Source organism: Canis aureus, chromosome 14 (genome assembly GCF_053574225.1).
Source record: "Canis aureus isolate CA01 chromosome 14, VMU_Caureus_v.1.0, whole genome shotgun sequence".
Classification (NCBI taxonomy): domain Eukaryota; kingdom Metazoa; phylum Chordata; class Mammalia; order Carnivora; family Canidae; genus Canis; species Canis aureus.
Window position 1 is genome coordinate 37,764,097 of NC_135624.1, and position 16,500 is coordinate 37,780,596.

The 16,500-nt window shown below is 57.7% G+C and overlaps 1 protein-coding gene across 7 annotated transcripts in view; it reads right to left on the reverse strand.

Annotated features, from left to right (window-relative positions):
• Positions 1 to 16,500, reverse strand: part of TRAPPC9 (trafficking protein particle complex subunit 9) — a 547,275-nt gene that overhangs the window by 76,842 nt on the left and 453,933 nt on the right. Inside the window, exon 22 of one of the 7 annotated variants that reach the window (XM_077847379.1) lies at positions 7,512 to 7,588. The exons of 5 other annotated variants lie outside the window; for them this stretch is intronic. In XM_077847379.1, the coding sequence (XP_077703505.1) occupies positions 7,527 to 7,588 (62 nt within the window). In that variant the 3' untranslated portion in view covers positions 7,512 to 7,526. Of the gene's footprint in view, positions 1 to 7,511; positions 7,589 to 15,621; positions 15,702 to 16,500 lie in introns of those variants that run through there. One more of the 7 variants, XM_077847378.1, reaches the window with a different exon arrangement.

Below are 16,500 nucleotides of genomic sequence, written 5' to 3' on the forward strand. Positions count from 1 at the left end.
CCTTCTGGAACCTTCCTGGCCCAGGCTCATGGTGCCCTTTGGCCTCAGTACTCAACCCTTATTTTCTCTTGTGTTAGTTAAGTTTCTTTGGTTAGAGACAACCAAGGACTGTCTTCGGATAAGAAAATACTAGTTTTAAATCCCAGCGCACCACTTCCTGGCCGTATGACTTGGCTTAATTACTTCACTCTGTCGGCGTCTCAAAGATGAGCTACTGTGCCCCTGCTTCGTGGGGCTGTGAGGGGGCGGGAGGAGAGGCAGACAGAAGGCGCTGGCTTGTATTTACAAACGCCAGCTCCCGGCTCCTCCCGCCACAGGTCCTTACACATATACACGGTGCTCCACCTAAGTCGGCAAAATCAAGATATGTCTACGCAGCAGAGGCTGCTAATCGCTTCCTAACATGCCTTCCCTGTGCACTGAGGCGTCCCTGTGGGCTGCCGAGCATCTGGCCGCTGTTAACAAAGCCAAACTTCCCAGTGTCCCTGGCCGTCAGGTGTGGCACCAGAAGGTAAAGACGTGGTCCTTGTGAATTCCAGCAAGTCTTGTCGGGTGAGGGCACGCCCTCCTTCCCCCTTCCTCCTGCTGGCTGCGCCCCTGCACGCCGCCCGGCCTGGGGGCAGCCAGCCTAGACTCCTGGGGTCACACTCCCACCAGTACCAGCTTCGGCCTGCCTGCCACCAGGTTTTTGTGCAACAAAGGCATTTTCGCGTTGCTAGAGGCACCATTGTTTTGGGGTTTCTGCTGCAGTAGCCAAACCTCATCGCAAGGGACACCACCCAAGGCCTTCGCGTGTCACAGGCATAGTCCTGGCTCTCAGAGTGCTCACAGCCAGTACGTGAGTCAGCCGAGTCAGCCACTGAAGCGTCACTGGGGAAGGCGTGCTCGGGCCAAGAAGCGCCACGGACCAGGGGACACAAGGGGGTCATCATGGAGGAGCAGCGAGCAGGGGATGCAGGGAAAGGTGTCCCCCGGGGGCCTGGCTGAGCCGGGCACCGAGGTGGTTAGGAGGGCCTGGGAAGGGCTGGAGGTCGAGGACACACAGTAGGACCTGACTGTCGGATGGACGGTTCTGGCTAGGAGACAGACGCAGCAGACCCTGCTGGAACAGTCCTGGCAGGAAGGGACGAGGGCGCGCTCCCCGGCAAGGCCATCAGCCCCCGTGTGACTGTGGCTCCTAGGCAGCCAGCGGGGAGGCCGGGGACCAGGTCAGTGGCGGGGTGTCAGGCCCACCAAACGCTCCCAGCCCACAAAGCTCAGGCTCTGATTGCTCCAAGCCTATGACCCCGGTGGGGTCCTAGGCCAGCACAGCAGACCCCAGGAATCCATCGTTTCAGGAAGGCAGTGAATAACGAGGACAGATGTTCACAAACTAAAGAAATCAACTCTCACTCACGTCATGACAGCCGTCTCTGAGAGAAATCCTAACCCTCTCACAGAGGTCTGGTTCATCTGGGCTAGAAACTCGAGTCTGCACACTGGGCGGGGGCTGACGGCCTCAGAAGTCTGACCGAGGCTACGAGGCCCCAACGGCCTCATGGGTGGGCACGGCCCGGACACAGACAAGGCACTTCTCATCCCCCTTCCCTGGGGTCCTCGCTGCCACCAGGACGGTGCCCCGCACCCCCTCCCGGGGAGGCACCCTGAGCACACGGGCGAGAGTGGTGGTGATACCAAGAGGCCGGGACTCAGCACCACGACCCATCAGCACCCTCTCCATCACACCGGTCCAGGTTCATTAGGAAGCTACTGGAACCATCTGGTCCAGCCAATCAAAACACTCCTCCCTCCCGTCAGCACTCAAAACTCGCTTTATTGAGAACTACACCAGGACGTGGGCTTGCCCCGTCCCTGCCCAAATGCTGGCCAACTGTGGGCGCCAAGGAGCATGATGCTGGCCCACCAGCGAGGGGAGAGGCTGCAAGACCCTCAGAACCAGAGGGCCCTCGGGGACTAAAGACACCCATTTCCCAAAACTGAGGGCTCCCACCAAGGACTGAATGCTAGCTCAGGGTAAGCTGGAAAAATAGTGGAGGTTTCTGGGAAGGGGCAACACACACACAGTACAAACACTGCCCCATACACACCCAGGAGTGCTGAGGTGGGGTAAGACTGGAACCAGGGTACATCCTGGATGAAGGATGGAATCAATCTGGTTAATTCTACTGGAGGGACGTACCCACTCACAAGCACACGCACATGCGCACATACACACACGTGGGTTTCTGGAGCCTGCTGATCGTGCTCGCTCAAGCCCACGTTAGGCTTCGAGGCGAATGTGGAAAATGAGAAATGGAAGCCTTGGAGCAGCCCAGGTAGGTGCCCGGCAGTCATGTTCCCCATTGGAGGGGTTGGGAGAGAAGCACAGGTCAAGACCCCCTGAGATGTAAGAACCACCACTGACAAAGCGCTGCCCCCCTCCCGCCACCAGGGGCCTGGACTTTGGTTTCCAGGAACCCGATAACTTGAGGCCCCCTGGCGGGGCTGTGCTGGGTAGTGCCCCTGCCGCCTCCCCTGGGCAGATCACTCCATTTAAATGGCTTTCTCAATAGGCCTTTGAGGGAGAAGGGAAGAGAACAGGAGCCAGGGATGGAGGAATGCAGAGGATGACAGCCTCGCTCTAGACCGTGGGCCTGTGGGGCGCCAGCCAGACATCCATCATCCCATCACCCGGCGAGCTGCCAGTCCCCGAGCGGTGCTCGCCCATCGCCCGCGCCGCCGGCTGCCCCACCGCCCTGACCCTGACGCCCACATGGCCTCTCTCAGGATCACCAAATATAAGGGAAACGCACACACGCACGTGTGCACACACACCGAAGGGGCACCTCACACAACGGTCGATCCCCCAGAGTAAACAGGCTGGAAGAGAAACCTCCAGTGTTTACGAGAGCAGCAGGGTGTGCTGTAGGGAGTACACATACGTGAGTACGTGTGTACGCAAAGTCCGCGTGCACGCCCGTGTCTGAAGTTGCGACTCCTTCTATATATAGACACATGTATAGACACAGCCCTCTCTGTATAAATATGTATGTGTGCATATATATCTCGCAGCCCTTGAAATAGAAATCTATATACTTAGATGAATGTGATGCTTCAAAAGGAAGACGCCAGAGCCAAGGGCCTATGTTCCAGACCAAACGTGCCTGAGCTGTTTTCTTCTCCTGGAGCAGCACTGCCAGGCTCAGCGTGCGTGTCTGGTTCTGGACGAGGTAGCCTTGGCCCACTGCAGGTTGGTGGTCCAGACTGACCAGTATGCTGGCCAGAGGCAGGTCGGCTCAGCACGGGGGGTTCTGCAGACATCAAACACCGAGTGGCATCATCTTGAAAAGATGTGCCTGTTTGATTCACAACTTCCCATGCAGGCGATGTCGGGGCACCCCTGCCCACGGCCCGCGTTTCTGAGAGTGAGTTCCAGGTGCCTGCCAGCCCCTGCAGTCTGCACGCTCGGACGGCAGGTCTTGGGCAGTTCTCGGGCGAGGCCATCTCTGGACCACACTCTTTCCTCCTGCCTTTGCCGAGGGTTCCTGAAGAAAAGAGATCTGGGACCTCCAAGGACACATGCAACGGGGCATGGCACGGAGCACAGGGCAAATGGGACACGGACGGTGTGCAGTGAGCCACCAGGACGCGGCTCCCATTGCCGGGAAGCCTTCATGATGGCCGGCCCCCCTGCCTCACCTGCTCAGGTGTCCACGGCAGCCAAAGCCACCACCTCGGGAGAGGGAGCCAGGAAGAAACAGAAACTAGCCGTTGGCTCTCCTCACTCCCCCTCTTCTCTCGTTCTGCATCTTCGTGATGCTCCTCATGAAGAATTTCTTAATGATCACAAGGGACTACACGGTAATGTTATACTCTTATAATACAAACGCACTTATTTACCATACTAAACACACAACGTATTCTTGGTTACATACCATAGCATACAGCGTGATACCTCATAACGTGACGTACGACAGTGAAGGTGGGCATGGTAACATCACCACGGGGTGAACGATTTTGAGCACATTCCCCACTAGGAACCATGCTGGGTGCTCCTTGCCCTCTGCTTCCCTGAGCCGTCCGGCCACCTGGAGAGGCGGTCTCGCCTGCTGGCTCCGCCAGGGGGTGGAGGACCTTCTGGGTCACCTTATCAGGCCCCTCTGGGTCTGAGCCAAGGGCCAGGGCTGCTGGAGCGCCTCACTGAGCGTGAACCCTGGCTCAGCACCGATGACCCCGACCCTGGGGACAGAGGGTCACCTGTGGTCTGAGGGCCTGCGCTCTTACCCCACAGTTTCTGGCTCTACTTCCTGGTTCCCATATCAGCTCCCCAGTCAGACCTGAGCCCAGCCCGGCACCCAGCCCTGCACCTCCGCCCAGATGTTGGGGCCCTGAACCCCCAGGGCCTGGACTGTTGTCAAAGTGCTCTGGCATCTGCTATCTCCCCGGGACACTTTGCACATGGGGAAGACGCATGAGAAACTAGAATTTCTGAGTGTTCACTACGTGTCCATCATGGGTGATATTTTACGGGCATGACTCCAGGGAATGCTCACTTCTGCAGAGTGGGCAGGCCTCACGAGGAGCGGCCACAGAGTAAAGACTGGCCCTGGGGCTCCTGGCCCCAGGCCAGAGCTCTTCCCACGTGGCCCAGAGCAGCGGCACCTTCGGGAGTAGGAGCTCCCAGTGGCTCTCCTGCCACTGGGACCCAGCAATGCTCTTGCCCTAGTGAGAAATGAGGTGTCGTGTGACAACAAAGTCACCAAACTGTCAAAGAATGAGAGACTCTAATATGTGTCTCAAAACATCTGTAAAAGCTGAGCCCTATAATTTGCCACTTGACGGGCTTTAAGCCCCACAAAGAATACTTTTTTGTAAGTCAACGAGCTGGACAACCGAACCACCGATCCGCCCACACACACGTACAACCATCTGCCCGTTCATGGGTCACGCATTCCACTCATCCTCCTCACTCATCCGACTGCCCACTTAACTCTTCATCCATCTGCTCACCTAACTACGTGTCCACCCATCCAACCACCTGCCCATCTACCCACCCTTCTGTCCACCGCACCAACAATGACTCTGGAAGCTCTGCCGCATGCCAAGGACCAGTCCAGACGCCGCAGCACCAACATGAAGGCGACATCCCCTGGCCTGAAAGGAAATCTTGGTCTGAAGGGGGTACCATCATGTGAAAACCAACTACAGAGGCTCCCCCCCCATCCACAGGCTCTCACTTTAGTTAGTGCCTTTCAACAAGAACATGCCTAGCAGCTTCGGCCCCGATGAGTGGATGAGGTTAGGGTCATGTAGGTGGTGCTCCTTTTAGACGTTCAGATGGAAAGGCTAGTGAACAGACTGTCAGAGCCTACCGTGTAGGTTAGTAGAGAAACTTCTTTTTGTTTTAATTTTAGGGCAGCCCTGGTGGCGCAGCGGTTTAGCGCCGCCTGCAGCCCGGGGTGTGATCCTGGAGACCCTGGATCAAGTCCCACATCAGGCTCTCTGTATGATGCCTGCTTCTCCCTCTGCCTGTGTCTCTGCCACTCTCGTGCTCTCTCTGAATAAATAAATCTTAAAAAAAAAAGAAGTAACTTGTTTTAATTTTAAAGCTTTTTTTTTTTTTTATTCATGAGAGACACGGAGAGACAGGCAGAGACCCAGGCAGAGGGAGAAGCAGCTCCTGCAGGGAGCCCAATGTGGGACTCGATCCCGGGACCCCAGGGTCACGACCTGAGCCGAAGGCAGACACTCAACCACTGAGCCACCCAAGCATCCAAGTAGAGGAACTTCTATACAACAATACCCTACGATCTAAAGAGAGGCACAAAAAAGGTAGCATGGAGCGAGAAGAACATCGTACCAGGGTCAGAGAATACTATGTGTTACTTGGACTTGACCTGATTCAAATCTAAGTCAGTGTGATTCGAAAGCTCACACTCTTCCCACCCTTTCAATAAGAACTCAGCAGCTCAGGCCCAAAGCAGCTCAGAAAGTAGAAACACTGACCCCAAATGCTACCAGCTGCTTCCCCATCTCGACTGCGGAACAGCGTGAGGGTGGCTGATAAACGGTGTGGGGGGGGGCTCCTGGAAGTGTAGTGTCCTGGGAGGCAGGGTACCCGGGATGCTCGTTGGGAGGCCTCAGGCTCTGGGCATGCAGCACTGCTGGTCGTCCAGAAGCAGCACAGCAGGAGCAGCTTCACAGACACGGGCACGCAGCCTGGGAAGCTTGGAGGGTGCCGGAAACCAAATATAAACCTTCAACGGGGAAATCCACCGGTAAGGGTTAGGGGGCCCGTGGGCTTACTGGAGGTACTTAATGACGTTAGAGCGTATGTAGGAGCTGGATAAAGTCATTTTCTTGTTAATACTCTGGAGAAGACTCAGCGGCCATCAGGAAGAGATTTCCAAAGTCACGAGGCTGCAGAGTCCAGCTACCCCGAGGAACTGGGGTGGGCTCCGTCCGTGCACAACAGGGCGGTGGAGAGAGGACACTGGTTTAGGTTAACGAGCACGCATTCCACAGATGTCCTGGGACGCTCTGCCATAAGGAGAGCACCTCGTCTCTGAGCTGGGACCCCTGTCCTTGCCGGCACTCATAGCCCTGGACGTGCCCACCTCAGTTTTCAGCACCGGCTCAGAAATGCAGCTGCTCCTGCTTGATCCCCCCACTGGACTGTGAACCCCTCACACGCTGCTGGGTATGGGGGGAACGCTCACTTGGCGTCAGTTCCCTGACTCCGGTCCTGACACTCATGAACTCCGTCCTCGTGGGCAGTTTCCAAATGCATAAGACGACAGAGTGGAATCGCGCCGATGGCTCCCACCCGAGGCTCCTAAAAGCACTGATGGTATTCATGCTAATGATTTTCAATATTTCAAACAGCCCACTGGAAACCACATGTTTACCATCCACCGAGCAGCACAAACTCGGAGAAACATCACAGGTCCCCCGCCCCCTCTCGGGCCAGCACGCTCTCAGCGCCGTGAGGTTACACCAGTTTCTGTGGGCTTCCAGATACGTGGTTTTGAGCAAACAAGATGAGAAAATGGATCCGTCGTCCTCCACTGAACAGTCTGGGGCACAATTTTCTAAAATACGGATGGACCGTGGGGAGAGGGGGCTGAGAACAAAGGCGTGGACAGAGAACTCCTCACCCGCTCCCAACTTCTGAGCGATGGGTAAACTGCTTAGTTCAAGACCACGCTCTGCATCTTCTTTCCTGGTTCTGGATCTGGGCCTCCTGTGAAACGTTCTTTAAGTGACAAGGCCTGGCATTAACCTGCTCCTGTCCCGTCACACGTAGAAGCTCCTCCCTCGAGTGCTGGCCGGCCTGCCCCAAACCCGGCACCTGCCAGTGAGGCCATCGCGGGCAAGAGCATGGCTGTGCGGGCCGCCTCCTTCCTGGCAACCTCAACAGCCAGCCTGGGTCCTCATGGGGTGAGGGGCAGGCGGAGGTCCCGAGATCTGCGCAGTCACTCGGAGGCACCTTCCGAATATCTGTTTTGGAAAGAGCTAGAGAACGTACCTCTGTGCTTCCCTCCACCTCATCCACCACGGGGCACCGAATCAGTGACTGGGAGTCTGTCGGCCCCACAGCTAGCAGAGGCTGGGAAGAAAGGATAGATCCAGCTCATCCCGAGTTACCAGCAGGACGAACGCAGGCAGCGACTCACTGCGAGCCTGCTGAATGAAGGAACCAACGGGTCTCTAAGCACTGACCTCCCCAAGGGCCTGACTTACTCCTAAGCTCCTGGAAACGGGGCAGGTTGCCCCCCAAGGCTGTGACTATTTCCTTCTGGGTCTGTGCTGGTCAGGACCCCGGAGAGGGGGTCAGGAGCACCCCTGGGGAAGGCTGAGAACACAGAGTGGAACACGGCAGGTTTGTTGTGATTCTCACTGCGAGGGTCAGCTGAATAAAACCACAGCACCAGGAAAGGACTGTCCTGAGGTAGAACACTCCCCACCCCCTCGCCACGCGTCGGCACCTGGGAGGGTTTCGAGGGCTCACTGTGCTTGGACACTTGGGAGACTTTCTGCGCTCCCTCCACGACTGTGGGACATCAGGAACTGAAATCGCCTCGTTCTCTCTGAGTCAGAACTGACGGGGCCGGCTTGGGTCCCTGGGGCCTCAGATCACACATGCCACCATTGACAATGCTTTTAGCTCAGGTGGGAGCCAGGCCTGGGCTGGGGTCCCACTCCGCCTGAGCACCCTCGTCTGCACCTGGGGTGGGGGTGGGGGTGAGGGACGATCACGGGGGCACTTAACCCAGGGTCCCCGATAAAGGGAAGCCTATCCAGTCCCCCAGACTCAAGTCTGGCCCTCTGCTCCCTGGCGGTGTGGCTGTGGGGAAGGAATTTAGCTTCCGTGGGCTCAGGGGACGGCGAGAGTCACAATGATGGCAGCAGCCACCTCAACAGAGTGCTCAGCATAGGCACACCGGGAACCGTAATAAGCACTGCTCTCAACTCCGATCCTTTCTCCCTTCTGGTTGACTCTCTCGGGAGACTCACTGGCACTGGTGGGTTCTCGAAGGAGCTAAGCAAATGGGGTGCCCAGTGGGCACCCAGGCCAGTGCTAGGAAGCACACTGCCCCCCACCTCCTGTCCACAAAGTTACTCCAGCCCGGCCACCCCCCTTGCCAGCTGGAAGCCAGGCTGGCGGGGCCCGGCCTCTGCACGGGCTCCCTGGCTCCTGCCGCTGAGTGATTAATCATCCTCCCCTGCAGCTGGCACGGTGCTCCTGAGGTAGACGTGTCAATCATTAAACTACTATTTGTTCAAGTCTCGGAGAGGCAGGAGACTTGCCTCCTCCACAAACATGCCTGCAGGACGATCAGGCCTACCTGGTTACCCTGTAACTGGGAGCTGGCCCACAGATCCAGAGATAAATAAATAAATAAAATAGGCCCAGAGATTCTGATTCCAGGACCTGGAGCCTCAGGTTCAGATGGCAATGGTGTCACCGAGCTGCGGTCCACGTGGGATCCCGGACAACGAACAGCATAACTTGGCTCCTCAGAACAGCTGTGCTGGGTACTCAGCAAACATGCAGGTTCTGAGGCCCCTGACGTGCCTGACATGCTAAGAACCCTTAGAGGCAAGGGGTCCCAGGAATCCCCGTGTTTACTCTTTGGGTGACCAGCATGCAGCCAGCCTCGCACCTGAGCCCTCCACGGGGGCAGCAATGAGAAGCGCCATCAGGGCCATCAGGGCGAGGGCACCCAAGAGCTGCTGGGGAATGAGCACTGTCCTCCCCGGGAGGGAGCCTGACTCTGGTGCCCTGAGGCCAGCCGGGGATGGGAGGCATGTGACAGGTGGTTTATACGCAGGGAAAACCGACAGTTCCCGAGGTGACACGGAGCCACCCTGTCTGCAAGCAGGTGGCATCAGACCTCGGGAGGCGGGCTGCTTGGTGGACACACAAGGAACTGCTGGGTAACGTGGACGCCGTTCTGCGCCTCCCTGAGAGGAGGCCGTGGGGACAGCAGGAAGGACGTAGTGCACCTCAGTAACCGCGGTGGCCCTCCCACCCCAGCCTTGGCACGGCAGGGGTGTGGGCATTTGGGGAGCAGGTCTGTGGGGAGTAGGGTGCAGACCCCAGGCAGCGATGCAGACCCAGGACCAAGCTGGGAGACCCCAGCTGGGTGCAAAAAGGCCTAAAGTCCAGATGCCTTTTCTAATCATCAGCCCCTCCACCTGAAACGTTCTCAGGACCAGGGCCACCCCTCTCGGGGCTGCGTCCTGAAGCCACCTCTGCTCCTCTGCCAGATGGACCTCAGGGGTCCCGGCCCGTGAGCCCAGGGCACAGGGAAATGAGCGCACCCGCCCTCCGCCCTCCGAGGCCGCCTGCAGTGTGGTCCTCAGCAGCGTGGCCAGCCTGGGGTGGGGAGGGCTGGCAGAGGGACTTAGGGGTTCGTCTCCTCAGGAGCAGCTGCAATGACTGCATCGGGTACCGTCTCCATTTGCAAATATGACAGGCTTGCTTTCAGAATTAATTTTTTCTTCTGTCAAAACCTGGTGCCTGCCAGAGAAGGCCTGGGGGCAGGGTTAGAGGTGAAGAGAAAGTGCCGGCAAAACCAGGTGGGGGGAGAGCACGCACTCACCCAGCCATTCCCGTGCTCGCTTCATCGGCCACCTGGGCCTCCCTGCACCCTCGTCCCCAGAGTCCTCTGTGCCCTCATGTGCTCACTGCCCATCCAGATGCTCTCTGGGTGCCTTGAGGAACCTGATGCTGTGCCCGCCAGGGGCACTTGTGGTGTGCAGGAGGAAACGGCAACAGAGTGTGGCACAAAGCCAGCTGAGAGGCCGTGGAGTGCGGCAGGGGTGGCTCAGATGGATGGGGCGCCAGGACGGTGCGTGCAGCAGTCCAGGCAGCAGGAAGGGCAGGTGCAAAGGCACTGGGGTGGGAGCGTCCTGGGTTTCTGGGAGCTGCGTGTAGGTCAGTGTGGCAGGAGGAGAGGCCAGAGGCCAGCAGGGGTGACTGGGCCTGGCCCCGTAGGCCCCATTAGTGTGCCTGCGCTCCAAGGACAACGGGAGCCCATGGGGATCTGAAGTGGGCAGGTGGTTAGAAGGCGGGTATAATACCACTGCCCCGTGCTCAGACGGAGCTTGACACGGCCTCACAGGACAGCCTGCCGGCAGCTCTAAGAGACGGCCCCCATTTGACCTCCACTCCACAGCCGAGGAGACTGAGGCCCACGTGGGGAGCAGGGGGGACAGCAGGCGCCCCAACACGCCTGCCAGCGCAGGCCCAGCGTCCTGCACATCGGCCATGCTCAGTGACACACCAGCCAGGGTGGCAATGGGGGCGCCATGCCCTGCCCCCCGAGAGTCAGGAGTGGGACACGGGGTCCCTTTGGCCCTCTGCTTCCTCCCAGCCAGAGATGAAGCCCCTTCCCTGTCAGGAAAACCGTGGGTGCCACGGGCTGCTCATTAGCTGCTGCTGCAGAGCCTGGGGGGCGGGGGGGGGTACACAGCCAGCCCAAGTGAAGGGGCGAAGGGGCCGAGGGACCTGCCCCGTGGGGCCCTGCCTCTCAACCGTCCTCAGCCGGCCGCTGAACAGACAGCTGTCCCAAGGAGGAGCCTCACCATCTCAGAACTGCTCAACTTTTCAGTAAATCCACATGCAAATGGGACCAAACAGTCACAGCGCATCGTGGAAATAAGGTGTGACTGGGGCCTTGCTTTGAAAGTGAAATGAAAAAAAAAAAATGATGAAAACAAGTTTACTTGAGGGTGAGTTAGTTAATAAAACTCAGGTTACGTTCACCTCAGGTACCGATTCCTTAACAGAGCCCACAGTCGAGTTAGGATCACTCTCTCCACGTCTTTTCCAAGCAGGTGTGAGCAGGACCGGCCGTGGCCGCTCTGCTGCCGACACCCGGACACGGACCGCCGGGGGCAGCAGGCCGCCTTCCCGCAGCCCTCCCTGGGTCTCAGCTGCCTCCTGGAGCCCCCCAGCCTTCTCAGGCCCTGGCCCACGGCCCTCCTTCGCCCTGGATTGGGGCGGGGGGGAGGGGGGGGTCCAACGGCAGCTCTCCTGCTCTCCCGTATGGTTTTCACCCACATCAAGAAATTCTGCATCCTCGCCAAGATTCGTAATGTACTTTGCAACTGATTTACATTTTCTCTGAGCTCTTTCGTCAGATGTTTATACGCAGTGGGCAGCTGGGAAGGCACTGCAAAAAGTGGCTGCACAGGGAGGGGGCGGGGAGGGATGTGCAGGGGAGCCCAGCTGCCGTGACCGTCACCTGTGACACAACCACACCAGGAGGGGCCTGGATGCCAAAGGATGGATGATGCACTGAACATTCTAGAAGCTCCGGTACTTTTGTCCAGGCCAGGGCTGGTGAGCAGAGCTGAAACCCCATCTGCTAATGCGGGCACACCGCCCACCACCCTCACCCCCCGCCTTGTCACCCCTTCGACACACTGCCTGCGCCGGCCCCCTTGCAGCCCTGGAAGCCTCCTGTCTCCCTAGGACTCTTCCCTGTTTCTCCATGCTGAGAGCCTACCCCCAATTCTAGCCCTTTCTCACATGCTGCTTCTTCCGTGAACACCTCCCTGCTCAGCCCCAGACCAGGCACTGGGAGCCTCCCAATTTACAACACCAACCAGGGATGCCTAGGCCGAGCCGATGGACCGGCTTCTCCAGGGCTGGAGCTCCCTCATGTCCCCCTGCCTACCCCCCAACACCTGGCCACCCAAAAGTTCAGGAAGCGGCTAGAACAGAGTTGCCCCCAGTGGAACCAGATGGCTTCCTGAGAGCCGGTCCTCAGCCTGTGGGTCCATCCTCACACCGCGCCTTCCTCGACCATCGATCATCAAAGCCCATCCTGTTTCCACTTTTAGAAGCAGCAATCGATACTGCTCGCTGTCCTGATGACCCACGGACATTTAGTTAACGCAGGGCTCTCTGGTGCTTACTAAGCAAAGCTGAATCTCTGCATAATAAAGTTCATGCTTCCAGAAATGGAAAAAGGTGTGTGGGTGATGACATGCCACAGCTTCAGAAAGCAGGGAAATTAATGCTCCTCGTTAAGGACAGCATGGCGGGTTTGGTGTCTGGAAGGGAATGACCGACCGGGGACACTGCTCGCGGCTCTCGTCCTTGAGCGTGTAGAGCGGGCACTGATGCCAGCTCCGTCCCCACGCAGCCGGCCAGGTGGACGTGAGCTGTCGAGGACATACACTCTATCTCCGTGCCTCTGGGACGGAGCCCAGCCCAGCCCCTGGGACACACGGCAGCACCGAACACCGGCTCGCTGCACGAACAGCTCAACGGAAGACTCTCCCAAGCTGTCCATGGCTGTATTAACCAAGTTGATCTGGTTTTCTAGAGAAAAACCCCCAGTTTTCTCAAGTTGAGAACAAGCTGAAGAAAACTACCTGTGTAAGGACAATAGCGACCACGGTCCTAATGTGACCTAATGCGACCATCACGGGGTGCCCAGCTCCCACTGGAGCTGAATGTCACTCCCGAGCAGGGCACGCCGGGGTCTCTGGTTCTCCCCCCCGCCACACACACACACACACGCCTCCACACAGTGAGTCGGCTGCCCCCAGGTTCGTCCACAGAGGAGCCCCACGTACAGTGGGGGACACAAGGCCATGATAAAATGCAGGATGTGATGTTCTTCCTGTGGTTTCTCAAAAGCTCAAACGGATTTTTAACAAAACTTGGCCAAACAAACCAAGGTGTCCCATACAGAATACTGGATCTAGAACAGAAGGTCCGATGCGAGCAATCCCTCCTGCCTGCCCTCCCGGCCCTGCCATTCCTTTATGTCAAGTATCATGATGACCTCTGAGCTCCAATCGCCTGTGAGTGTACTGATGGTCCAGGAGACCCCGGGGCTCCTTCCCCTCACTCAGGCTGCCTGTTACGTCCAGAAGCACCGATCCCAGGTCGGACCCTGGGCCAGTACATGTCGAAGGCTCACGCAAGGTGCCACAAGGGGCTGGGAAGCCAAATAACGGATGGATTCAGGCCTCAGGAAGATCACAGAGAATGACACACGCAGATGAGTAAGTGCCACCCAGAGAGGAAGGAGGCTGGTCTCTCGGGGAGGGCGGAGGTGGGACGAGTGAGCGGGAGCTCCAGAATCTCGGCTGGGATGGGCCTGGGGCGCACAACACGCGCTGAAGGGGCAGGGAGAGGAGGGGACTGGGTATCACTGCAGACCACGAGGGCTTGTCACCATGTCTCTGCAGCGAGTGGTGACCGAGATGCCTCTGCCCTCAGCCCTCGACTTCCTCCTGCTCTCATGACCACTCGCCACATTTCTAGCCCCCTTCTACCTCCGGCACCCCCCAGCAGCATGGCCTGTTCTCCAGGGGGGCCCCACCCACACCTATGGCCCATGACTGCCTTGCTCCCCTACATGGGGACCAAGCTCTGTCCTGGGAACCAGAGTCCACCCACCTGCTCAACGCCAGCTGCGCGCAGGTCTGCTCCTCGGCTCCAAGACGAGGCCTGCACTCACTCGTCTGTGTTACCACCACTAGGTTAGCAGAGCCTCCTCACACCAAGGCCAACTGGAAGGAGCTGCGCCTCTCCATGAGATGGTCAGCTGCCTAGAGACAGGCCCGAGCCTCTCCTAGGTGCCACTGTGTCCCCGGCCCCAAGCACAGGGAGGCTTTAACGATCCTGGCGACATGCTCATGGCCATCCAATAAGCCAGGAGGGCGCTAAGCGCTGAGGCCCAGACCCACCGAGCTCTTTCCATCACACCAGCTACACTGCCTCCAGCGTTTCTCCCAGCCCACCTCCTTGCACCCCATATCTGGCCCAGAGCTGGGCTCATGGCATGTGCTCGGGAAGCAAGTGCTAAATGAACGAGCTCCCTGCACGGAAGGCAGAAGAGCCACGCGTTCTTGCTGGGGGGCCTGCACCCCACCTCGGCCACCTGAACGCAGCGGCTTCTTGACAAGCCTGCAACACAGAGTGGCCTGTGGGTCCCAGGAACCACGTGGCTCCCAGCAGAGCAGCCACCGTGCAGGCGGGCAGGGCCGGGCTGTTGGCACCTTCCCACGGCTGCACCTCTGTACTTCCTTGAAGCCACACATACAGCGAGGAGAGCTGCTTTCCATGAGCGCCCATCCTTGACCAGAGGGGCGTGCATGTGCCTTGAGTCCTGTGGGATTCAGAGCAGAAGTGACGTAGGAACAGTTAGGGGCAGATGGAGCTAGGCAGGGGAAGATAAGGGAAAGGCCCCAGACTCAGGCTCCTCCCCTTCCCAAGAAAACAGAGATAAGATGGTAAAAATAGGAAAATAAACCTGACTCCCTAGCTCCAAGATGTTAGGGGGTCCCCCCCCCCTTTAATGGCTACTCAGTAATCACAGAAACTCACCAGACCACAAAGAAATAGGTCATTAAGGTGTCATCAGTAGTCCCTGCTCAAACCAAGAGGGCACATGAATCTCAAGGCCGTGGGCTCCCTGACTAGGCTCACAGAAGCCCCGGATGTAGAGAAATGTTACAGAGGAGATGTTAACCAGAAAGAAGGGGGCACCTTGCTGGGGCTCAGGGTATTTGCAAATGCCTCTGGTTGGTGATCGGGGTAGTTACAAGTCCATCATGTTTGTTCTAAACAGTGACCCTGATACTGGCACGAAATTTACCAAGTTCCCTGGTCAGTTTCTTTTTTTTTTTTTTTTTTAATTTTTATTTATTTATTTATGATAGTCACACAGTGAGTGAGAGAGAGGCAGAGACATAGGCAGAGGGAGAAGCAGGCTCCATGCCCTGGGAGCCCGACGTGGGATTCGATCCTGGGTCTCTAGGATCGCGCCCTGGGCCAAAGGCAGGCGCTAAACCGCTGCACCACCCAGGGATCCCCCCTGGTCAGTTTCCTATAAAAGGAAACCCTAAAAGCCCTCAGTGGCAACCCTGTAGAGACCCCCTCACTCCTGAGAGCTTTCTCTGTATCTCTGCTTAATAAACTTCTAGCGCTCTGCTCACTCTCTCTTGTCCGCGAAATTCCTCCTTCGACGAGCACCGAGCTCTCTTGTATCAGAAGCGTTAACAGCTCTGAGCCCTGGGCTCCCTTCGTGACAGAGCGGAGGTGGTCTCGTCTACATAGCTGTCCGGCCCGCGGCCACCTCGTGGTGACGTGCTTTGCTCTCACCCCCTTCTGAAGCAGGTTCTTCATCGAGAACCAGTGGCCTTCGGGGCGACCCGGGGTGCAACACTTGTGGGAAGTGGCCAACTCCCTGGAAAAGGGGACGCAGAACTTTGTTTGCATGTGGGTTTATCATTAGATTCTCAGGCGTCCTCCACATAAGATAACTCATCACCACCGTCCTGCTGCAGCGCGTCTCCGTTTGTGGGGAGCAGCAGTGTCACCAGGCACTTCTGTCCACGGATGCGCCTTTTCCATCCTCCCCAGCCTCACGTGCGTCGGGACTGTGGTCCAGCTGCAGATTCAGGGAGTGGGTTCTGCAGGTGCAACCACCAACCCCCACTCATGGAGTGAAAAGGTTCCATGGGGAGAAGAAGCCAGGCACTTGGCCCCCAAGGCTGCGCTCCCTCTGGTCTGCTGTGATTTGGGGAGACAGGCCGATGCCTGCCTTTCTCTGCCCCTTCAGGAGCTACACAGTTCCAGCATCGAGCGAGATGTGCTGAACTTGTTTCAAGCACAGGAGCTCGTGCTCTAATATAACTGACGTCCCTGAGCACGAAGGTTATGCGGCTGTTTTTTTCCAGCTATTGGGCTGGATCAATGGTCCAGGGACGAATCCCCAGCAAAGGGCCTTGGGGAGAAGGATGTTGTCAGGAGCTGCCCGAGAAAGGTCAGGAGGCTGAGTCTTTGAAGTTGGCTTGACTGCTCAAGGTCTGGCTTCAAAGTGGCCCGGAGGCCAGCGCCTCGTTAGGGATTGCTGCCTTCTCAGGTTCTCAAATGGGAAGGGGCTCTTTTCCCCCAAACCTCTTAGTACTACAGCCCAAGCTGACCCACATTTGCTTCCAGACCTTTTTCCCTTCCTAAGAAATTAAACTGCTTAATTTCAAACA